General features: G+C 56.7%; 1 protein-coding gene across 3 annotated transcripts; it reads right to left on the bottom strand.

The window, feature by feature from the left end:
- Positions 1 to 796: 796 nt before the first annotated feature.
- Positions 797 to 24,127, bottom strand: LOC111161691 (bromo adjacent homology domain containing 1). 3 transcript variants are annotated; one of them, XM_022525509.1, is made up of 7 exons: positions 23,997 to 24,127; positions 8,131 to 9,573; positions 5,974 to 6,356; positions 4,875 to 5,034; positions 4,390 to 4,466; positions 3,511 to 3,611; positions 797 to 3,067 (listed from the first exon to the last, which is right to left on the bottom strand). In XM_022525509.1, the coding sequence occupies exons 2-7, from the start codon at positions 9,557 to 9,559 to the stop codon at positions 2,878 to 2,880; spliced, it is 2,340 nt and encodes a 779-aa protein (XP_022381217.1). In that variant the 5' UTR covers positions 9,560 to 9,573; positions 23,997 to 24,127; the 3' UTR covers positions 797 to 2,877. The 3 variants fall into 3 exon arrangements, with proteins under 3 accessions (XP_022381217.1, XP_022381227.1, XP_022381235.1); XM_022525519.1 differs by having other exon boundaries at positions 3,511 to 3,602; XM_022525527.1 differs by having other exon boundaries at positions 5,974 to 6,353.
- Positions 24,128 to 24,526: the final 399 nt, after the last annotated feature.

Raw genomic sequence — 24,526 nt, 5'->3', positions numbered from 1 at the left:
GGGGAAAAAGATAAAAACCTTTTTTAAATGTTTTGATGATTTGGCCAATATGTGCTTACTCCTCCGAAGAATTTTCTGTGTTAGCAGGAACAACAAAGTTAGGAGTACAGAAACAGCTGCTTCATTTGGGGGAGTCACTGGGCAAAGTACTTGTCTCCACACCATTACTGTCTGTAAAACAATAGGACGCCATCCACCTTGTGGGACTCTCGCGGGCAGCACACTGATGGCAGTGCTGTGGTATGTCTGTGGCAGAGTCTGTGCCCCTAATACCCTCTATCAAAACACACCTGCCCGATGTCCTTACCAGCATGAAGGGGGGGGGTAGCTATGCTATGTCCCCGAGGAACTGCCATGACCACAAAGCTTGCTCCACACTGAGTATGATCAACACTGAGGCTGGGCTGAACCAAGGGCCAGGCAGTCATAAAGCCTGGGCCTGTGATGTGACCTTCATTCCCCAATGACATGACCCTTGGTGATGAGGTGCTATCTTCACCTTGTACCCACCTGGGGACCTGTTTCGGAGTCACTGGCCAAGGGAAGTCTGGCAACCCAAGCATTTCACACTGTCCAGGCAGGTAGCTCTGGCCACTGTGATCCCAAGAGGTCAACCCCAAGTTCTCATTCCCTCAGTCTCCTTTCCCCCTACTTTCTGTCCTTTTTTGTTTATTGGCCTTAGCCCCTGCACGGCAAGGGCTAAGAGGGGCCCCCCAAAATAAATAGTGAGCCCCTCTGCACACACACCCCCACACCCCCAACAAAGATGACAGGACACAGAGGAAAATGATCCTTTTCTAAATCAATACAATTTTTCAAATTTATTTTTTTCTTAAAGAAGTACTTCTAATCTCTGTCAAAAGGGAGGTGAGGAAAGGTCCCCCCTCCCTTGTAAACACTGAAATACAGATCTGAGAAACCAGGGTCGACACACACAAAAAGTGCATTTTACAAAATATCAACTAAAATATATTTTACATGAATTATGCTTCCATTGAAATTCTACCAGCTGCATTTTCAGGTTCGAAAAAATATTTCCACATCTAAGAGATTTCAAAAGCATTTTAAGTTCTGGGCAGCAGACCCTGCCTCCGGGGGAGGAGGGGCCTTGATCTCCTCTCCTGCTGAGTGAGGCTGAGCTCCTTGGCAGCAAGGGCCCAGCACCCTGGGAATGAGCAGGTTCCCAGGCTGTCTCTCCAGAGCCCCCACAGCCATTCTCTGCCAACCTCTTTCACTGCCCCACGCCTTCCTCTGAACAGCTTATTCAATACAAGGGCACCCTAGTCCCTTTCCCCAGGGTCTGGGATTGGGCTTTCCATGTGTAAATTCACCTCAGAAGCCTCTAGGCCTCCCCCAAGCCCAATGACCAATCAGGAGGATCCTGTCTTCTCAGGGATAGCACAGGGCCTGGGGTTGCTGGGAGGGCCCTCAGGATTTGCTTCCACCTCCCTCTCCAGACCCAGCCTGACTGTCCTCACTCAGTGTCACCTGCTTAGCTGGAGCTGGGTCTATGCCTGCCCCTTCCTAGGGAAAGAGAAGGAACAGCTGCCCCCCTTGGCTCCTGCCCCCAGTGGTGTGCCCTGGGGAAGTGCTAACAGCAGGGCCCAGACCACTCCTTGCTCCTCTCCTCCTCCCCACCATGCTCTTCTTTGGTACAAATAGGATAGAACCAGACTGCTCCAGCCCCCTCACAGAGAGCTCCCCAGGGGAGGTAGGAGGGGCCAGGGCCTAGTCCTGGCAAGGACAACAGGGAGTCCAGCCTCCTAACCTACCCTGGGGAACAGCGTGAGGTGAGAACAGGGCCCTTGGGCAACAGGAACAAACTAAAAATGCAGGTTCTTAGCTCCTAGAGTGAGTGGCCGCAGCTCAGCAGGTCTGTGGACTGATACAGTGTTGATTCTCGCAGGGATGTAAATTAGTGCAATCTACAAAAGACTAGGGTAAGGGGTGGCAGGGCAGGGGAGCCACAGCACTCCTTTGGTTTGATTCCAGGTAGGTGTGGCTTGAAGAGTCATGTATGAAGTTCTGCAAGAGGTTTCCTAGAACCTCCAAGTGTAAGGCAAGAGGAAAAGTCTTCAATAAATCAGGTAGCAATTTTCCTTGCCCCCTGCCCCCTAACCCCCTCCCAGCTCCCTTCTGCCCTCCCAGATGCGACAAACCCCGTGTTGACCAGTTAGCTTCTGGGAAGCCAGACCTGCTGGATGGCCCTCACCAGGAGGCAGACAGGAAGCTGACGCCCACAAGTGGGCCACACCCATGACTGTGCAGTACTGGGTCACTTGTCCCAGCACTGTGGGGTACTCCAGGGGCAAAGGAGGAAGCCAGGGACAGGCCCCGAGTCTACAAAGGGAAAGTCTACGCTCTGGAAACCAGACTCTGGCTCTCTATGCCTCAAAGGAAGGAGCTCGGAGCTGTGCTAGAATCTGGGAGAGCCTGGTCCCAGGCCAATGGGGAAGCAGCGGGTCACAGTGGGTGAGGTAAAGCTGGCTCCCACTCCCCCCTCCAAGGGCCCAGGGGAGGCTAAAGAAGAGCCTTGTTGGGCCTTATTCTTGAAGGACTCTCCCCTCCCCCTGGGGGAGGCCCCCCTCAGGCCTGGCCCAGCCTCGGGGAAGACAAGTCTCCTCCACCCAGGCAACCAGAGAGAGGTACCCAGGGTCAAGCTGAGGGCTGTGATGCTTTCCTTCTACCCTGGCCTCCCCTTCCCTCCCGAGGGGCCCAGTACCCACAGGGATCCCTGCCCCCCCCCCCCACCCAAGAGAACCACAGGCCAGCAACCTCCAGCCCCTGTGGCTCCTTAACCAAGTGCTGTGCTTCAAGCAGTGCCCCCTTCCCCGAGCCCCCCTGCCCATGGGCAGCCCCAGTGTGGGCCCAAGGAGGCTACTGAGGGTTCTTGAGGATGCGACCGTGGCGGAAATCATAGACGTGGCGGCAAAGAAAGACCAGCTCGGGGTCCGTGTCCTCGGGCACTGTGCGGTGTGGTGGGGTAGAGTAGTCTGCAGAGGGGGGCACCAGTGCTGTCTTTCGGCTGGGGAGGCCCTCGCCTCGGCGCTTGGCCATGGCACAGAATCTGCAGTGACACACGCCATTTGCTGGGTTTAGTGTGGCCACTCTGAAGGAAGATCAACCCCTTCCCCACCCTGCCCAGGGAGCTGCGGCCTCGCCTCCATCCCTGTCCCCAGGCGCTCCGGCCTCTCTGCTGACCATCGCCTGTCCATCTTCTTGGGCACTGGGGGGAGCACATCTGCTGGGACCTCCCTCCCGACACCTGCCAATTCTCGACACTTCTCTGCAGACAGTTCCGTAACTACCCCCAAATGCTGCCCCAAGCGCTCTGCCTCAGAGAAGGAAGGATCTTTCTCTCTTCTATAAACATCAGACAGTAGAAGGCTGTGAGGTAGAACGTTCTGGGAGGTCAGGCCCTGTGAAGGAGATCCTCCTGGGAATCTCAGGCAGGCCCCTAAACAGGGAGTCTAAGGGAGAGGCTGGCCCAAGGGCCAGGGCGGCACCCACCTGCAGTACTCGGCAAAGGTCAGCACGTAGCATTTCTCCTCAATGCAGGCCACGCTGTTCTGGTCCTGATGTCTTGATGCAAAGACTTCATTCTGCAAAGGCTCAAGGAGAGAGAGGGGGACGTTGGTACCAGGGTTGGAAGCACATGAATGCCAGAAGCAAGGCCAACATTAACTCTTCTGTTGGGCCTCCTGACCTGAAATAACTCCAGCTGGTGCCCAGAAGGCCAGGGAGCAGCCCCCGGATTTCAGCCTCCCTGCTCCTCACCTAGCATCTACCAGGTCCCATCAGACTCAGGAACAGCCTGCTCCAGCAAAACCCATTCCCCTACCCCCATGTCATCAGCCTCCTGACCCCCACCCCTGGCTCAGGGGAGGAGAAGGGAAGTGGTACTCATCTCCCCCATGAAACGACAAGTCCAGCAAGGGCAACGAAGCACAAAGGAGCCTCGGCTGGGGGCCGAGTGACCATACCTGCTGGCACTCCCTCTCCTCACATGCTGCCCAGTAGAGTGCCCAGGGTGTTCTAAGCCGTTTCTCTCCTCCCTCTCACGCCCCGGACAGCAGCAAAAGGGGCTAGATGTACAGCTCCACCTCCCCTTTCCTGGTGCCACAAGGACACAGCCGCTTGCTCCCATTCTGGCATGCCCTTGGGGGGTCTCCCTCCCTGCTCCCCCTCTCAAGGGAAAGGCTACCATTCCTTTGAAACGTAAAGTGGGGCAGTGCTGGGAAAACAGGGTAAAACCCAGGCCCGTCTGTGGTGTCCAAAGCGACAATGACTTGACTGCCCTTGACGGCCTCCCCACACCATGTTCTTTGGTGCCACAACTTCTCCCTCTGCCACCTCTGCCCTCCCTGCCATACTCGCCAGGCAACTCACCTCATGCATGCTGGGACTGCGGCCTCCCTGTAAGTGCTCTGGTCTGTAATACCACAAGAGGCTCATCATCAGTTCTCCTAGGGAGACAGAAGAAGCAGTCAGGGCTTGAGCTGGTGACCTCAGAGTCACTCAGACAGGCAGGCAGGCTGGCAACCTGCCCAGGACGATCACCCAGGTTCGACATCTGGGCCAATCCTACAGGCTCCAGCCCCCCAGATCCCCCACCTTGGGCCAAGCCTGGTGGATCAGGGGCCTGGAGTGCTGTCAGGCATGGTGGCAGAAGGGGTTCGGGGAGGCACGGACAGGTGAGGGGGGGGGACAGGTGCCCAGGTTCTGGTGGCCGGAAAGGTTAAAGAGCTGATCCGACCCAAGCCACAAGGCCATCTGCAGCCCTCCAAATAGACGGAAGCCGGCTGAGTGAAGGCAGCCTCCGTGCCAAGAACACGAGGAGATGAGTGCCAGGTGAGACTCCAGGCAGGGGGTACCTGATTCAGGGTTCTCCCAGAGGGCAGAGATCTTGGCCACATAAGGTGTGGACGTCTTCCGTGGGCCTGACTTAAGGAGGACAGTGTCCCGGACTCGGATCGTCTCTCCATGCCGCTCCACCGCCTGGTAGCTCTTTCGGATGGCTGGTTCTGGTTCATCCTGAGCAACAACCAAGGACACAAACGGGCTCATGAGGAGTGGAGGAAGGAGGGGGAGAGAGGAAGACATTCTCTGTGTGCTTTCCTCCGGGCAAGCCACTGAGGATGGGAAGCGACAAAAGCAGTTTGCATAGTGGCCTCTTCTCCCTAAGCCTGGCTTTCAGGGGCAGGATGGGGTGGGAGCTCCCCATGGTTGGAGAAAAGATAAAAAATAGGAACAGGGGTGGGAAAGTGGCCTAAAGCTTCTGGGGCTGCGCTGTGACCACCATACCCCAGCAGCCAATTCTCTCGCTCCAAGCCCCAGCACCGAGAAGGTCCTCAAACTTCCTATTGGGGCAGTTTGGTTTTGACCCTTAAACCACCACTGTGAAGTGGTGTGGCCCTGGGTAAATGACTTAATCTACTGCTATACCTGTTTCCTCATCTACAAAGTGAGGACAGAAACACAGGATACGCACCTCACAGGGTGGCGGTGAGGATGAGAGCGCCTTAGCTCCATCCAGTTTAGTCAATACTCTTTTCATCAACCCTCATGCTCCTGGATCACTCCTTTTTCTCTATCTCAACTTTCCCTCTATATACACTTATCCAAAAAGCCCCTGGGAGAGTCCTCCATTTTATAATCCAGGACAGAAGAGGCCGCACGCTTGATCAAGGATGAGAGGTGAAGACACTTGAGATGGTTTCCCTGAGAGTCAGTGACAGAGACGGAGACCAGCAGCCGATCCTGACTGTGCACCCCCTCACCTCCCCAAGGCACGTGATCCCAGATCAGCCGGGGCTGGGGGAGCAGGCTGGGCCGGCATGATCAGCGCCCACAGTGTAAGTCAGCTAGAGTCCCTTGTCACCTCTCGGGAGAGGCCAAAGCCAAGGGTTCCTAAGATCCTCTCCTAGTAGGTCCTATGTCCCCCCGCCACCCTCCTTCTCACTTGGCACTCACCAAGACATAGACAGCCTTCTCACACGCAGCCCCAACAGGCACCCAGCCATTCGTGCGGCGGCGGCGGCGGCGGCGTGGACGTGGACGCTGGACCCGTGGCTGCTTGGGGTGGCTGGGCCTGCAGGCGGCTTTGCTTCTCGCCGTGTGCCTACAGCTGGAGCCTGTGCGCAGACCAGACTTGGAACCGCTAGGAGGCTTGGCGCTCTGAGGGCATGCGCGGGCTACTGTCTGGGGCTCCGAGGTGGGTGTCTGAAGGTGGGGGACGGGCTCTGCTGCAGGTGGCACGCTGGGCACAGGGCATCCCAGGAGGGGGTGGGCAGGTGAGGCAGGGTGGCCGGCTTCCGGGAGGGGAAATTCCAACTGGCCTAGGGACCTGCAGCCTTCTGGGAAAAAAGGAGAGGGAGGTGAAGACAGGGAGGGATGAGTAGTAACCCCACTGGTGCCCCCACTTTCAGAGCCTGCTCCTGTCTTCATTCTGAGTGTGAAGCCAGGGGTCGCTGGGGTGGCAAGTGGAGTCAGGGGCCTTGAGGTGGACCATCAGAGTGACTGGCCAAGGGTGTTTCTTGCCCCTGGAGGCTGGCCCATGGCCATCTCCATCTTCCCCAGTGGCCGGAAAGAAGTGGGGCAATGGGAACAGTGTCTCTAGCTCTGACTTATTCTTCTTTAAGGCTCCCACAGTGCTTAGGAGCAGGGGAGCTGGCGTCAGCCCAGGATATGAACCCCAGACCTGCCACTCACTGGCTGTGTGACTTCACGTAAGTCATGCTACCTCTCTGTGCCCTGCAATAGAAGGAGGGGTGGTAGCTATCATACAAGGGATCCTGGGTGCTTCTCTTATCAATGTATTAACTCATTTCATCCTCACATCAATGCTACGAGCTAAGTACCATGACCCATTCTATAAATCAAGGAAACTGAGACACAGAGCAGTTCCTGGCTTGTCCCACAGTCACGTGTCTAAAGAAGTAGGGGAGAACATTTCACTCCAGGCAGTCTGGCTCCAGGATCTGTACTCAATTACTTGCCATGTGGCCTCCCACATGTAAAGTGCTCGGAACAATACCCGGCTCATGGTGCTTCCTGGGGTTCCAGGGCAAGGGGACAGGATCCTGAGTTCCAGGATTAGGTGTCTAGATGTGGGAGAGTGGGACAAAAAAAAGAAGGCAAAGCCCAAGCAGCAGCCTGATCTCATTTCTTAGAGCTCTAACTCACACCAAAACCTGAAACAACCAGTCTGGCCAGAGTCAACTGGTCTATAAAGTTGTTTTATAGACCCCTACAAGAAGGGGTGTGGGGTGGTGGCAGAGAGAGCCCTGGTAAGGCCCAGCCTCTCACTTCATCAGCAGCAGGGCAGACCTGCCAGACAGGATAACTCTGGTCACCTCATTTCTACCCAGGAGCCAGGGACAGAGGCTGGAGAGGCATGTGAGGACACCCCTGCCAGTCTGGGGGAAGAGAGCCCCGTGGGGGGTGTCTCAGCGGCTGCACTGCAAGCCTCTCAGGTGTCTAGGCCTCGCTAGGAAGGTAGACACCAAAGCCAAGGGCCCTGTTAGCATCCTGCCTGGGCCAGGGGACTCTGCCTGTCTGTTCCTGGAGGGTGCCCGCTCTCGTTAGCCCCCGACAAGGTGACGCTATGTATGGGTCCCACCTCTCCTTCAAGGCCTATCTGGCCAGGGCGAAGGAGTCTTACTGCAGCTGGCACGGGGCCTGGCACCCACCAACCTTCCCATGAACACTGAGCTAGGCCAGCAGGCAGATGGAATGGGCTGCTGCAAAGCAGAATTCTAGCCTTGGCAAAAGCCCTATTTTCAACATCCAACTTGCTACTCAAGAGTAGAAGAATGGGTGTCCCGACGGGGAGGGATAGGTGGCTCTCCCTACCTCTTCCCCTGCCACGATGCTACTACCTAAGCGCCACACTAAAAAATCTCACAGACAGTGGGGACAAAACAGAGCTAAGAGCTAAGGGACATGGACCCCTTTTCTGAGACTACCCCACAGTCTGGGGTGTGAAACTGGGGGAGTCATCCCTTCCCCAAAGTCCCCTACTTCCCACGCAGTAGCTAGACCTCAAGGAGCCCCACCCCACTCCATGGCCCACCCTGTTGGGACTCCGCATCTAAGTCCTTGGGACATCCCACAGCCAGGAAGGCTTACCTGCCGGAAAAGGCATTTTGTAGGGGCAGCCACCGCAGGTAGTGCCAATATGGGTAAGAGATGGCGGCAACACTTCACAGATGCTGTAGCCACTCACTCCAGTGTCCTCGCTAGAGCAGTAGCGAGAGCCCCAGGGAGGGTGCTGGAAAGGGGTGCCAGCGGGCACTGAGCTCGGTGCCAAGAGGATCCCCTCGTTAGGCGCAGCCACTGGGGACAACTTGCCCTCAGGAAGCATGGGGCAGGGGGAGTAGCCTCCACATTGCAGCCCGTCTTGGCTGCAGTACAGGTAGAAGCTGCCTAGTGCGCTGAGCTCGGGCCGGCCGCACAGGCCACTGTAGTGGGCAGGGTTGCTGGGCAGTGGCAGGGGGGACAGCTGAGGTGCAGGGAAGGAAGGCTGGTGCAGTTCCTGCTTGGGGGCAGGCGACTCCTCGCCTGGGCGCCCAGGCTCCGGCTTCAAGGCTGCCTGCCCACCCATCAGCAGGGGCAGGTGGGGGCGTAGCCCCAAGGGGCTCTCCAGAGCCTGGCTCAGGGGCCGGTAAGGCGGCTGGCTGGCTGGCCCACGAGGGGTGGCAGACGGCCACGGCTCCTCAGGGTGCCTCTGCCAGCCAAGTGGGCCTATAGCCTCCCCAGAGCCAGGGCCCTGCCGGGTCTTGGGATAGTTCTTGCTGTTGACCTTATTAGCCCACTTTGGCCTAGGAGCCCTCAACGCTGGTGGCTCTGCGGCATGCCCATCTACTTCTGGATGGGCACGAGGTGGCCTCAAGGGCAGCTCCCGCTCCTGGCTCAGCTTCAGGAAGGCAGCCGCATTCAGGCTGGCCAGTCTCTTGGGCGCCGGGTCACCATCTCGACGGGCACCTTCATCTGGTGCTGGCTCTGGGGATAGGTCACGACTTCCTCCTCCAAGATCCCCGAGCCGGGGCCGCTTCTTGGAGGAGGCCCAGCCCCCAGCGGCCCGGTCCCGGTCCCGGCTGCGGTGAGGGTCACCCCCTCGGCTGCGACGGGTGCCTGCCAGGCTGCCAGCATCCTCCCGCTCCAGTAGCAGGTTGTTGAGGGCCTCTGCATTGAGGGAGGCCAGGCGCCTCTTGCGGGGCTGGGTGAGGCTGGTGTCCTCACTAGACGGGGCTGGGCTCGGGGGCTTGGGCAGGTCGGGGGGCAGCTCGTCGGCCTCATCTGCGCTCCGTGGACCAGCCACATTCTCCAGGCGGGTCAGCAGCACTTTGCAGGCCTTGGGCTTCTCAGGGACCAGCGGGCGCTTGCGCAGCGGGTAGTTCTTGCGGCGCCCCGTGAGGTGCCCTGGGCTCTCAGGCACGCCTGCCTCCACACTCTCTGCCCCCTGCTCCGTGCTGCCGCCTTCCATCTGTAGGGGCTCCCGGTGGCCAGCGGGGCCCGAACTCAGCATGGGAAGGGACTTCCTCCGTGTGTGTGTCATGGAGTACTCCCAATCTGCAGGGCAGAAGGCGGGCAATGAGACGAGCCCATCCTGAGCTGCCCGGCCTGTCTTCTCCTCTGCAGCAGCCCGTCCAGTGTTACCCCCCCTGCCGCCCGCTTCAGTAACTCCAGCCTACCCTCACCCCATCCATCTACAGCCTGGATTTTCCCAAGACCTCTCTTCCAGAGTGCAAAGGTCCAGTGGGGTCAGGCTACCAACAGCTGTGCATGGGCTAGCTGCCCCACTCTTCTTTTAGCCTAGGGTCCTTTGAACTAAGCCCTTCAAGGGCCTATGGAAGGATGCAGACCCCGGGGTCAGAAGACAGAAGGCGCTGGGGGCAAAGTGCTCAGTTCTCACTACCTGTCCTTCTCCCACTAGATACTTATCACAGGTCAGGAAGAGGCTCTGAAGACACCAGGCCAGGATGTGGCTGGGCTGGTGGGAGCCCATCTGTTCCTTTGACAACATTACCAACCCTTCCCCCATCTTGGGGCTTCTGAGATTGGCCACAGGAAGATAACGACAGGGACAGTGAGGAACTAAGGTGAAGAACCTGCCTGGTTGGCTGCGGAGGAAAGCAAAGTCCAGCCTGTGGGGACACCCTGCCTGGCACGTACAGCAGGGCAGCCATAACCTGGGCCTTGCTGGAAAAACCCCTGAAGGGAAAGGCCTGGCTTTGAGGAGTGGACAGGGGAGGTCTCAGCCAGCCCCAGGGGCCAGCCCCACCTTGGTTCAGACGCTGGGGAAGGGCAGCCCAAACAGTGCCTGGGCCTAGAGAAGGGATGCCTATAAGGCGAGGGCCAGCATTCCTGGGTAGGAACACATACAAGACCGCCACCAGCCTCTAATAGTTAGGGATATAAAGCATCAAAGAGAAGAACTAACTGGAGACAAACCGATAAACCAGCCCAGGGCTGCCTTGCTGTCCTACTTCTCAGGTCTCCCTCCTGGTAGGCAAGATGCCAGGCAGAGAAGAGGACTGGGGAGAGGGCGGCGGGAGGCTGTGGGGATGCATGGCAGGAAGCCCAAAACCCTGGGCAGAAAATGCCCACGACCAGGCAGCATCCCCTAACTTTGCTCAGCAAATACCCCGCAACATACCTGGGGCAGCCTGGGCCCCGTCCTGAATGAGAGGCCAGAGCTGGGCTGTATCCTGGAAGCCAGCACGGCCAAGGCAATGCAGAACTGGCGGGGTGGGGGGGGGGGGGGGGTGGAGGCGTCAGTGTCCATGGTCAGAGCCGACTGAGCTGTTCACTCCCTACCTACTCCCCAATCCAAAGCAAGGTGCTGCCAAATAAGGTGCCAGACAAGGCTCAGCCCTCCCAGGCACCCGCTACCCGCTTCCCACCCAGCAGGCCCAGGCTTTCCAGTTCGATTTCCCCACTGCTATTGTTATTCATACTCCCTCTCCCCAAGAAGCTGGGAGCAGTCCCTGCCGGGCCAGGATTTAACCCTGAAAGCCCCAAGCCTGAGGGCTCCCAGGGATTCCTGAGCCCTTCCCGGCTAGCTCCTGTGGCCTTGGGCCAATGGCTGGGGTCACTGGGTACCTTCTCTCCCCACACACACTGTACTAGTTGAGAAAGAGTGCTTGGAAAACCAGGCTGAGAGCATCGTGGGTGTCAGGCTCAGAAAGGAGTCGGAAAACTGGAAAAGGGAGGCACTGTAGCAGGCACTGCTCTGGCCACGTGCGGGGCCCTGCCACTGCCCAGAGACCAGGCTGGGGCAAGACAGAGGCAGAGGGGGCAAACCCATTCCTCCCGTGAAGCACAGACAGAGAGCTCCTAAAAAATCCCAGGTGTCTGCTAGGCTCCCTAAGGGCCCCCCAACTTCCATGCAGGGTGGCCCCCCCATCCCTGTTTGCTCAGCAGGCTTATTAGCAATGCCTCCTTTCACTCTGAAAAGCATCCTAGCCCTTTATAATCCACAGGCCCTTTTCGCAAACGCGGGGCACCCCTATGCTGGAGAAGGAGCCCTAACAAGAAGCACATCTGTATTTCCTAGGAAAGCCTAGGCCCAGCCCTTCCCCACCCCCAAAGGGCCTGGGGACAAGAGGATTCAGGAACAGACCGCACAGCTGAGCAAGGGCTGAGCAAGAGCCGAAGCCCCTCAACAGGCCCCAAGTTACCAGAGGAGTCAGACTGGGAATGGCTGGGGGCCAAGGCTGAGGTCACCTGGGCTTGTGGCCTTTAAGGACACCGACACAAAGTACAGAGCAAGGAGGAGCCAGATGGGAAAGACAGTGAGCTCAGGGAGGTGCCTGCAAGCCTGGGAAGCAAAAGAGCTCTTAGAGAGGGGACTGCCCCACTTCCCCCCACCCCCCAGTTTGCTAGTGGACCAGCTGCAAGGGAGGACTCTGGGATACCGGCCCCACCCCCCCAGCCTCTCCCTCTCAACATGCAAAAGGTCTCAGCAGGGAGAGGCTGGGAGAGGAGCCTGTCCCCAGAACTTGGATGTGTTCTCCTCAGTATCTTACTCTCTCACCTCCCATTCAGCTCCCCAGTTCCTCAGGGACACCCACTGTCCCAGGATCCCAGGAAGCCTCTAAACCACAGGGCGCATGTCACCTTTCCAAATCAAGCCTGAAAGCCTGAGAACCTCCTGCTGGCTTCCCCTGAACCCACCGAATCCCTTGTTACCAGCAAAAGAACTCCTGGCTTTCACGTGGTGCCTAAGGCAGCAGCATCAAACACCGTCCTGAGGAGAGGCTGGGGACTCAGCTGCCAGCCTCCCGCACCCCAATCTGAGGAGAGCGAGTGTGAGTCATGCTCTGAAGCTGGGCTTGTGAGAACTTCAGTTGCAGTTTTTCCCTGGGGTGGGGCTGGGCAGAGGGGGCTCCCAGACTGCCAGGCCCCTCTAACCTGCAGGGGTGGCCCAGCCCCACAGTGGAAGAAAACCCTGGGAAAGCAGGAGGCGTGGTTCCCATTCCAGCTCTGCCAATCCTCCTGCTGCCCTGTCCCCACGAGAGCCCAACCAGGAACTTCCCACCACTGCCAAGAGAGAAGGGGGTGTGGACTCCCTTCTCTGGGGAAGCCCTGTCCTCCCAGGCATGGGGAGTCTGGGTCCCCCAGAGAGAAGGTTCCAAAGACGGACTCCCCAGGGCCTATGACTACTCTCTTAGACTGTGTCAAGCTAGCCCGCACTGAAGAAAACCAGTCTGACTGTCCCCAGCTCCGATGAGCACAGAGCCAGCTGCCATGAAGGACAGTGACCGGCCAGTGTCCTTCATGCCAAAGACTCAGCAAACAACAGGCTGAATCCCAAATCACAAGTGTACCCTAAAGATGGCAAACAGGCCATCACAGGCCCAGGCACTGTGGGTCATGCAACTGAGGGGGAGAGCAAGCCCAACATGCCCAGCTGAAGCGTCACTATCCTGCATCCCATGTCTGTCCAGGGCTAGCAGGAGTCCTCCCCACAGGAGCAGAAAGGGAGGGAGGACTTGCCTTTTGCCCTCAACCTGCAACAGCATCAGGCACCACACCCACTCCCACTCCCACAGGCAGAGCACACCCAAGGGGCTGTGGGCAAGGGAGGGTCAAAGGCCTGCAGGCACCATTGAAGGGAATACCAGGGGGTCAAGCCGAGATACTCCTGTAAGCAAGGGCTGCCCTGCGGCAGGAAGAGGTTGGCTACTGCTCTCTCTCTACCCCGTATTTACTCAGCTCTAGACTCTATACCCACCTGCATTCTTAGTGGTTCAGGACCCAGGGCTCTGCTCCACTACCCTTCCTGAAACCTTGATTACCCACTGCACTTCAAATTCTGCTTTCCTGGCTTTTTGGTTTATTTTTCATAGGAGGAAAGTATGGGGGGGGGGAGTCCTAGGCAAAGGCAGACCAGGTGGTCATCTGGATGAGGGTCAGGAAGGGCCCTGACCCAAGCCACCTCCCTCCAATGATACCCAAAGTCACACAACTGATACTGAGTTAAGCACTGCCTTCCTTTGCACGCTCTCTTGGCATAACTTCCCCCAAAGGGATAAGAGATTTTCATGAGCACTGGGTTTCTTCAATCTCCTATCAGAAGAAACGCAGCAAGAGCACAAAGGCAGGCTCCTGTTCATTTAAATGTAGCTAGTGCTACTACATGGAGAAACAGGTGAAGCTGCTGAAATGTCTTATGCTAAAGGCAGGTTCAGTCACGGCTGGTCTCTCTTGAACCACCCACCGCTGGTAAACTGGAAGGCAGCAAACCTTCGAGGGAGGCAGCCCCGGGTTTGCATGCCAGCTCTGCCCCTGCTAAACAACTTACTTAGCTTCCCTGAACTTCAGATTCCTCATCTCAAACGTGTACATCAGAAGAACCTTCTGATGGTGAGGATGACACGAGTCTCTGGGCGGTGGGCCAGCATACGCCCCCACCCGGCCTTCCAGACCCACAGACAGAGGAGGGCAATCTGCCCTTGGCTTGGCCCCGGGGGTTCCCCACATCAGGGCCCGGAGCTGTGTGGGCTGTGACAAACCCGAAAACCCAGCCTGCACCTGAACTCTGCTCAACTTCTAGTCTACCACTCAAGTGACACTCAAATGTCAACACTGGGGACAGATGGAGACACTGGGGGGACTCGTGGGGGGGCTCTGTTTACAACACAAGTGGACAGGGGCAGAAACTATACCCCACCAAACCCCGACCAACTGCTCCATGCCTCTGGGAAACACTCAACTGGATGGTGAAAGGCCCAGGGGATGGGCTCAGGAGGCGTGAGTTCGCCAGCTCCCGCCATCAGACTGCTGTTTCAGCATGAGCATCCACAGAGAGCAGAAGCACCTCAGCCCCTGGGGGCCTGCCCTCAAAGAGAAAGCAGTGGCCTTGGCCACCGGCCTCGCCTCCCCAGCTGTGGGCACCCAATTGTCAGGCTGGGGTCCTACAACACTTGGCAGGAAGCACCCACCCACCAGAAGGAACTGGCCCAACCCGTCTGGAAACAGCTTGTTTTATAGACTGCCTTGGGGTCATCTGAGGAGCTGGGCCCGCCCTTAGCAGCACCCAGCCTATCCACAGCCCATCAGACCACCTACTCCTCACACTTCACACCAGAGGCTCCCAGGAGCCCAGAAAGGTGGCAGCAGCCCAGCAGCAAAGGTCACCCCCCTCCCCTGCATCTGGTACCTCCGCCAACCCAGCCCAGCCCCCGGCCCCCATCTTGGCTGCTCCTATGTGCTGTGACCATCCCAGCAGGAGGGATCCCCACAGATCCCCCCCACAACTGTACCCAAGTACCCGGGACCCCCACTTACTTCTGGCTTCAGACACAAAGCCAGACAGCCTGCCTCTTGTTACTGTAAAGGAACACAAATCTCAGTGGGGAGGAAGGGGAGTTCAGAGTCAAACTACAAAGGGACCCTCCAATTTTATCTGAGGATTGCAATTAAGTACAGGAATATAGTTAACAGTAGAGCTGAAGAATCTCTTCACTAGAAATTGCCAGTGCCCTGGTTGCAGGGTGAGCCCTTTCTTCAGGTAGGGGCTGACAGTGAAAGAGGCAGTGTACCACTAGGACCTGGAAGTCAACAGACACACATGGACCACAGAACGGGGACGCTGGGCAGAGAGCACTGTATTTCAGTCACACTTCGGTGCTCTGCTTTAAGAAACCCTGACCTGGCAAATCAGAAGGTCATCACACGCAATGCAAAAGTGTGGTTTTTTAGAGGGTTTCCTTAAAGGCACAGGTACCCACTCAAGGTGATGTGCCTGCCCCAGCCTCTTCCCGGGCCATGCCCCCCATGCACACAAGGTGGTCCCGAATCTGCAGGTGCCAGTCCAGCTAAGCCAGGGCCCCTACTGCTCATTCCCAGGCACACGGCATCTCTTGGGACCTTCCTTCCTCACGTAGCCAGTGCCGGCCAGCCTCTCACTGGGGCTCCACAGAACTCGTGGTTCTTCATGCTGCGGCCAGAAGCCACTCTGTGCTGCTGCTAACCCTGAGTGGGGCTGGTTAACAACCTGAGCCTCCCTGAGCCCTGGTATCCTTGTCTACACAACAAAGCCATCAGGAGGATCAAGTTAAATGAGAAGTGTGCCCAGCAGAATGCCCGGGATACACCAGGTGCTCCTACCAGCTTATTCCTTTCCGCTGTATCAAGTATTCGGCTAAATGCAGAAGAAAAACACCAAAGAGATGAAGAAATTGGGGCTTGGACTGGTAGGAAAAAAGAGGATAAGGCAGTGTGACAAGGACTGTAACAGGGTGCGTGGAGCTTGGAGTGGGGAGCTCTGGCTCACAGCGACTTCATGGAGGGAAAATTGGAGCTTAGCCTGAGAACTCTGCTTCAGAAATGTCTGGATGTAGGAAGCAGCAACAGACCAAAGCTGAAGTCTCGAGTCAGGAGACAAATGCAACTGTTCCCAGACTCACCTTAAGGAGCTCCCTGTAGGATTCCTCCAGTCTGGGGAAAAGAGAATCCCAGGCTAAAGCTCCCTCACATGTTCCCACGCAGACCCCACAGTGGCCAGGCTCGGCCAGGAGCACAGCTGCTCCTGGAGCGGGACCCGTTCGCTCCGGGCTGTGAACAGTGGGGGAGAAATCAAATAGGAATGGAGACAGGGCCCCCCAGAGCTTACCAACAGGCCCTCTGCAAAACCAACAGGAAATGTCACGCTACTGATACACAATTCTTCAAAAAATACACAACTAGAGCTCACCAGCCTGCTCTGGGCACCTGCCCAGGAGGGCAAAGGATATGTGTTGATTCAACCACCAGGACACTCCAGGAACCAACAACTTAGATTGCTAAGATGGTCTGCCAAGCCTGGAAGTGCTGTCTCTCGTCCTGAACAGAAGAAACGGGCTGGCCAGGCCAAGCTGAGGGCTCTGCCCTCAGACTCTCCAGTGGGGTGCTCAGCCCCAAAGAACAAGACCCAAAACGGGGCCTTCCCAATGCTCCACCAGCACGGTGAGAACCATGAGGCCAACCCTACAGATCCAACACGAAAACCTCACAGGTAACTAATTAACTAAATGATTAGTGACACCCTCATTAGGATGCAAGCTCCATGGGGACAGGTGGGCTCTGCCTGCCTTATCACTAAATCTCACCCCCAGAGCTTAATAAGAGGTCTCTAATGAACCGAGGTCTGGCTGCCCACCTGCTCCACCCTGTTCAATACTTCTATTCTAGACTGATGGCATCACTTGGGAACTCTGATCCCCCCCCACAAAAAAAACTCTCCCCCATTCCCTGGAGTCCGGAGCACTGTGCCTCTTCACTGTGATCAACAGTTCAATAGGGCTACTTCAGGGAAACCTCTATTTACAGAGCACCACCCTCTTCCACTACCATCCTCTTCCTTCTCTCCCCCAGCTTGCCCAGCTCTATCTCAGGAAGATATTCCTCTCATTCCACTTCTTACTCCAAAGCATTAAGCAGGTGAGGCAGTACTAGAGGCACACTTGTATCAAGACAAAGAGCATCACAGACATGCAGGTGAACTCCGCAGCAGAGAACCAGCATTATCAGGCCTCAAATCTCCTAAGTGTGCAGAGTAGGGAATTGATTCACCGCCGAAGCTTCTAGTCTAACAGGATGGCTAATGTTTGTCAAGCGCTCACTACTTGCCCAGCACCACCCTAAATGTGTAACGGTTCACTCTCATTTATCCTCACAATTGCCTCACGAGGGGGTTGTTACTATCTCATCCAAACGAGAAGAAAACAGGTACAGAGGGGTAAAAGAACTTGCCCACACTCCCCGGGTGTGGATGGTGGGGGCGGGGCACCTGGTGTCTGTCCCAGAGCCCACACCCCTGCTGCAACCCAGGACAGCTTGCTGGCTCACAGACCAACATTAGAGATAAACCTGCACAATCAATTTCACATTTTCTGTGTTGTTTTAATTGCTGGTATTAACACCTTAGTCATTTTCCCTGACTTTTCACCACAAAGGAACCAAAGATGTACTCCAGTGAAATGGCAGGAGCCGGCCGGCCAGGGAACATCCACATACTTTTACAGATTTGTTTCTACAGCAAAGTCTGCTCAAAGTCCCCAGTCAACTCTGGGAAGAAATCCATTTCATATCCTAGGAAGGGGAAAAGGACTTCGAAAAGATGTTGCCTTCATTTTACTGTAAATCCAAAAGAGAGGGCTCCAGACATCCCCCACACATCTCACCACATCTCCTGAACCAGATGCAATCTCCCTCCGGCCCGCACTGCAATGCGGACTGAAGTCTGCTCATTGCACGCGGACCGAACAGCCATCTTAATAGTCAAAGATGTATTAACTGTCCCATGGCTAGCTCTCTTTGGGCTGATAAATCTAAGTCCTTCCAATTTTTTCTGAAGATCATGTCTTATAGTCATTTAATCCACTTTATAATTCCTCTCTGTTCTGTGGAATCTGCGTGAACCCCTCTCCAGGCACGTGGCAGGAGGGCCTGCCAACTCTGATTCTAGTAGGAATGGGACTCCATCTTCCCTTCTGGCATCCCTGTCAGGGTATCCTGGCATCAAACAGCACCCTAACACCTTTCCCATAATTTCTACAAAGATCCTCTCAACGCTAATAATTCACCTCTAAACCACCTGGCCAGATAAGAATGTGATTAACAAACTGAATCGCCCTCCCTCCCCCGCCCCATTTTAGACAGGGAGGCTCAAGCTGGGGGGTGGGGGGTGCGGGGGCCCAAGGGTGGGCCACCCCTCTCCTCTGCAGGCAGGAAACTGAAAGAGCCACATTGGGGGTCGGGGATGGGGGTGGGGGATGCGTCAAACTGGGGCCAGAGATGGAAAGGAAGGAGCAGCAGCCAACACCACTCCCGGTGAGGTCCTCAGGTCCCAAAAGGCAGAAGCATACCCTACGGTCCTACCTCCTCAACCAAGGGCAGGGGGGTCAAAGCACCTTGCCCCCCCCCCCCCCCCCGCCAGAAAAGAAACGGATGTGAGAAAAAAAGATGGAGACACCAAATTCCTGCCTGGTACTGATCCCTTTAACTAAGAGACGTCACTTATCATTTTCTCCCATTCAGGTAAATTGGTCACCGGGCCTTGGAAAAAAATTCCCATTTCAAATCTCAGGAAGGCTCAGAGACAAACCCATTCGTTTATTCCTGGTGGATCAGGCCTGTGGAGGCTCTCAAGGACACTGTTTTTTTTTTTTTTTGTAGGACACTGAGTCAGGTGAATACCCAACCATCCTCTGCAGGTGTCTCCCACCGGGAAAAACGGAATCTGGATGAAAAATCTTCCTTGGGACACAATACAAAGTCCTGGACATGACTTTGCCCTGAGGCGAGCTCAGCAAACCCTTAGTCCTCTAGTCCTGAGCGGCTCCAGCACATCACCTTGGGCAGGGTACCAATTCCACCACTGGAAGCCGAGGGCTGGCTGCCACTGCTCAGCTGGGCAGTCAAGGGGGAGACCGGAGCTCAGTGGAGCTGAGGGGGCCTGTCCGGCCAGCCGTCTGGCCCAGAGCAGGCCTCTGAGGCTGCCGCCGCCAGGGCTCTTCCTCCTCCTCCCTGTTAGCAGGTTTACTGCTCATTAGTGGTAGTACCAGGAGGTGGGCAGGGGAAACATAAAGGAGCTGAAATTCAAACCAGCCCATTTTATTCCGGTGAGGTGCCTCCCATAAAACCAGGCAGGATTTCATCCACCAAGATCTCCCTGGCCCCCTGACCTGGGGAGGTCGAAGCAGCCCAGAGTGTGAGGCGCTGCAGAATCTCAGGGCCTAGGCCATCAGGAGCCTCAGGTTCTCATCTTCACGGACTCTTGAATACTCTCTGTATTTTCTGTCTTTTCAAAGTTAACAGGCATTCTAGCCATGAGCTGGCCCATCGGGTCAAGGCCATGGACCCACAGAGCAGGAGCACTGGGGCAGCCCTTGGTGTCGAACTGAGCACTCTCCTTGTCTTCCGAAGTCCTCCACACAATGGCAAGTTCACAAAGGAAGTGAGTCTTGCCAGACTGAGCTAGCAAATTCCCATAAATACTTGGGCCAGGGTAGTACTGCTTATGTAAAATGCTTCCCCATTGAGAGATGCTGCTTTATTTACATTCTTCGCAACCCATTCATAAAAAGGAGGCCCTTTAATGTTGGGGCTGTTCATATAATGCTCCATAAACCGAGCAGCTTCAGCTGGCAGCCTCAGTTCAACACAGGCTACTTCTCAACTCCAGAGACTTTTTCCCTTAAGATTTTTTTTTCCTTTCATGACTCACCTTGCGACAGGGCACTGAGGCCAGATGTTGCCAAAGCAAGGCCAAAAGGAGTAAGGACAGATAAAATGAAAACACAAGTTCTCCCGAATGCTGGGATAGAGAGGTGGGAAGAGACAAAAATCAATAAACTGAAAATCCCCATACGACTTCAATATGAAGTATGTATGTTGGAAGGCTGAATTCCTTCCAGGTTTACTGAAACTTCCTTTATGGATGTCAAAACCATCCCCAACTTATTACCTCTACCCAGCAGAGAGAAGGTAAGGAAGGAATTTTTTTTAACCCCAAAAGAAAAGAAAGCTGCAGGCTCACTGTGGTCTTTAATTCGCATTGCAGATAAAGTCATTTTCTCTGCTTCCTCACAGACGTGTTCCAGGGACTGCTGGATCTAAGAAGGGCACGACTGGCTCAGGGTAATGAAACTCAGGCAGACCCCAGAAAGAGAGGAAGGACTGCGTTCTAGGACGCACAGCCAAACAGCCTGAGCAGCTGAGGAGAGAGCCCAGGAGATGCATTCTGAGGTAGCCTGTCTCCTGCCATAGGAGAAGCAAGGAGGAGAGAAGTAATAGGGATTTTTTTTTTTTAATTGACGGGAGCGGTCTGCATTGCCATGGCAACTGTGAGGGGTGGCCTTCCCGCTTGGAAGGGAAATGCTGGCCCATTAATCATCAAACTGGGGCACAAAAGGGAGGTTTGGGGGAAAGGGGATGGATGCAGAATTTATTTTTTCACTGTCTAGACTCAAACCAGTCACCAGCTCTTGTTCCCATTTCCCCATGGTCCAAGGTTTGATGGTAAACAAGAACGGAAGTTCCAAGAAAGCTGGGATCATAGCTTTCCCTTCGATGGGACGGGTCTGATATGAGGCTGATCAGGCCTCCGATGTCAGTGATAAACACCTTCTCCCATGCCAGTCCCAAAAGTCCTGTCCAGTGGCTGGACCCAGGAATCTTATTCTTTTCTGTTCTCAAAACTGTATTCTCCCTCATTTACACCCAGGATTGAGAAGAGATAAAACATATGGATTCATTTAGCATGGACAACAAGGAAAATTGCATAAGAGCAGCAAAGCCGGGTGGAGAGAATGGCCTGGTGGGATAGGAGGAAAACAGGATTACAGCTCTTTTCCAATTCACTTCTATATGGTGTCATGTGAGCAATCCACAGGACAGAACTCTCCACCAGCCAGAGTATCAGAAACAACAGCTAAGTTTCAATTGTTTCCCAAGCAAAAGCATCCCAAACATGTCCTATCTATGTGCCTTTGACAGAAAAGGTTGGAAACCACCAAGGACTCCATACTGAGCATTTCTTTGGAAGAAGGGAAGGTTTCCCCTGTTCCCAATCAACTAAGTGGCCAACTGCATTATTTCATTCAACATAACAGCATGCAGAACAGTATATCAGAAATCCCATAATATTCTCTCTCTCCCTCTCTCTCTCTCACACACACACCGCTTTAACACTTATACTATCCCTTCTTTAAGAAACTATCAACCTACAAAACCACTCGAGAAGATATCATGTTATAAAACCCAGGGTCACAATCTCAGAAGCAAGCAATGCTGGCCTGGAGGGGCCTGAGTGACAGCAAAACAAAGATGAGTAGGGTTCAGAAGGAGAGAAAGGCAAGAGGCTCCTCACTGGGGACAACTAGAGAAAGCAGCAGAAGCAATGATGCGGGGGGATCACTGCGCCCAGCCAGGAGAGAGCTGAGGGGATCCGTCTAGGGTCAGGCTGCAGGAAAAGAAGAACCACTGGTAGTGTGTGGACAGAGGAATGACATGGGAGAAGGAGTGCTGTGGGAAGAATCGTCTAGCAGCTGTGTACAGACTGATCAGAAGGGCCAGAGGAAGCAGGAGAGAGAAGGCGGACAGGTCAGGACAACACAGGCCTGCCATGGGGACAGCAGAGCAACAGAAAGGAAGGGAAGGAAAGAGATACGAAAAACAGAGAAACTCTTCACTGGAGCAAACTCTCCAGAGCAAACCGTCCTGGACACCTGACCGGACAGGTAAGAGCCTGTCAAAGAGGGAAACACTGTTCGGCAATTTCCCTTTATAGTCTAGTGGCCAGACCAGGTCACCCCCTTCTGACTGCCACCAAAAGAAATCATATACTGTGTAGCCCTAAAGGAGACAAGGCCTTGAAATTCTTCATCGTTCTCCGAATCTTAGGCATACAATTAAATCCTCCCAGAACAAACGTGAATCTCCTGCATGAGATAATACCTCCCTTTCCCACAAGCCTCAACTCCACCCAGGTTGGGTTCTAGACCCTTCTGAGGAGGGGTTCGGAGGGTGGCTGTGAATTAATTCCATGTCCACATTAAGCAGGAGTGACATGCAACTCTCCCGGATGGGATTACAGCTAACCTCAGCTGGGAGAAACTCCTAACCCAACAGCTACCTGAGGTGGGACCTGAACCCAGAATCTCAGCAAAAGTGGACAATCAGAACAGCTTCAATCTCCCTGTCTTTGTGATCCCAACTCTTCACAGAGGTATACGATCCCATGAGGAGCCCCGAGTTCTGGGTGGGTTTTCACAAGTGGAAAACAGCATCCAGCTTAGAAATGATCACTGGTGGGGATACCGGCACTCAAGAGCTTAAGCCACTGGTTCCCAAGTGTCCTCTAGCCAGCCAAGGACAGTGGTATCCCTCCAGGACAGGATATGTGCTGGGCCCTTTTCTCCTTTTTTCAGAAGACATGGAGTGGAGAGGGCCCTTTTCTCCTTTTCTTTCAGAAGACATGGGAGTGGAGAGGCTGGTGGGATAGTCTCTCGGGTGGCACAAAGGAGAAAGACTGGAAACCTTTTCATTTAATCATTAAATTCCAGCTTCTCATTACCCTTTGTGGGTACCTTCTTGGCTAAAGAAAAGTGCTGAAAACAGTTGTGGATGGGCTGCTGCAGCACATTTGTGGGGTATCTCCTAGTCTCCAATCCAACTGGTCTTCTATCCTCTTAAGACTGTCGACAATGGGCGACTAGATGTCCCAGGTGGGACTAAACCTCTCCTCATGGGCAGACTCTGCTTGCTGAAACCCCTCATTCCTAGCAGGCTCTAGAGTGGCTCACCAAATTGTCGCCACCGGCCAGGCCCACTGTGTGTACAACCCCACCTCTGGCTCTCCACTTCAGCCGTGTGGACCCCACTCTTCCCAGAACCGGGAGGTGATCTGCGGCTGGAGCAGTAAGCCACTGTCGCAGCTTCTCCCGGCGGGCACCCCGGCCCCCCGCAGTCCCTGGGGCAGAGTCCGGCCCTGCCGCCCGCCCCTCGGGGTGGGTGGCTCGGACCTGCTCCCCTCCCCGACGCCACCACCTGCGCCCGCTCAGGCGCCGCCTTTGTCCGGCGCTTCACCGCGGAGCGGGCCCCTCGGGCCCGACCTGACCTAGTCCCCGGCCCCGGAGAAGAGATGGAGAGGCGGGCTGGGCCAGACCAGGCCGGGCCGCGAGCATGGGGTCCCGCTGTCACTTGGAGGCGGTCTGACAACTTCGATTCCCCCCGCCCCACCTCGGACTCGGCCGCCGCTCCGCACGGTCTCCGCCGGGCCTCCCGCGGCCCACACTCGCTTCTCGAACCGGTTCCCTTCCGTCTTCGGCGCCTCCCTTCCTTCCAGCCCGATAGGGTCGGGTCTACACTACCCCCAGCTCCGGTGTGGCCCCCAGCCCCAGCCCCCCACCCAGCAATAACCGGTCAGCTCCCAGCGCAGGAGGGCGCCCCCCACCCTGAGCGGGCGATCCCGCGGCACCGCCCCCAGCCGCGGCCCCTTGCCTCCGGGACCGCGAGGGGGGGGGGGGAGGGGGCGCGGCGGGAGGAGGGGGGCTTGCCGCCCGCACACTCGGAGGCGAGCCCGCTCCACCGCGGCGAGGAAACGACCGGCGTCCTCCCGCCCTCCGCGGCCCGGGACGCCCGCGCCGCCGCCGCCCGGCCAAGCTGCCACCCTGCGGCCGCCACCCACCCCGCCCCCAGCCTGAGAGGCGGGCGGCCCCCGGGGGCTGTCACCTCGAGGCGCGCTGCGCTCCCCGATGGCGGGACCGCGGCGCCGGACCCGGAGGGAGGGAGGCGGCGCGAGCAAGCGAGCGGCCGCACCTGCTTCGCGTCGTCCGTCCGTCCGTCCCTTCCCGGGCTGGCGGGGGCGGCGGCGCGGCGCGCTCGGTGGGGCGCGCTGACGGGCGGCCGGTTCTCTCCCCTCCACTCGTCTACCTCCCTTGCTCGCTCCCTCTCGCCTGTTCGTGCCTTTACCCCCACCTCCTCGACCCCGGCCCCTAGCTCACCCGGACAGAGGCGCGGACGGCGCGGCTCTGGGCGCCCGCAGGCCCCGGCCGGGCTGGAATCCGGCGGCTGGAACCCCCCGGGGGCGCTCAATTCCCGGGCTCCACGCTGCTGCGTCAGCGCCTCCTCCTGGGGGCCGGGGCCGGGCGGGCGGAGCGGGGGCCGCGGCCGGGCGGGGCCGTCGGGGGGGCGGGAGCGCCTGGCCGGGGCGGGCGGACCGCGGGGGCCGGACGGGCGGGGCAGGCAGCCGGACGGGCGGGCGGCGGGGGCCGGGCTCCGGGATCCGCTACGCCGCTCGCGGTTCCCCCACAAACTCCCCGAGAGCGGAGCCTCCGCCGCCCTCCTTCCTGCTTCCTCGTCCCCAGCCAATCAGCAGCGCGCCTCTCGGCCAGCTCCGCCAATCAGCCGCCCCGCCCTGCGCTGGCCCCGCCAGCCAATCCGGCCCTCGGCTCCCCCTCCCGGTCTCCGACCAATCAGAACCGTGGGTCGGTCGTCCCAACGCAGGGGGCAGCACGAGGCGGCCGGGGGAGGC

Source organism: Enhydra lutris, unplaced genomic scaffold (assembly GCF_002288905.1).
Source record: "Enhydra lutris kenyoni isolate GAN:26980312 unplaced genomic scaffold, ASM228890v2 scaffoldscaffold4, whole genome shotgun sequence".
Classification (NCBI taxonomy): domain Eukaryota; kingdom Metazoa; phylum Chordata; class Mammalia; order Carnivora; family Mustelidae; genus Enhydra; species Enhydra lutris.
Note: the sequence above shows the minus strand (reverse complement) of the source record. Positions and strands in the feature narration are given on the sequence as shown.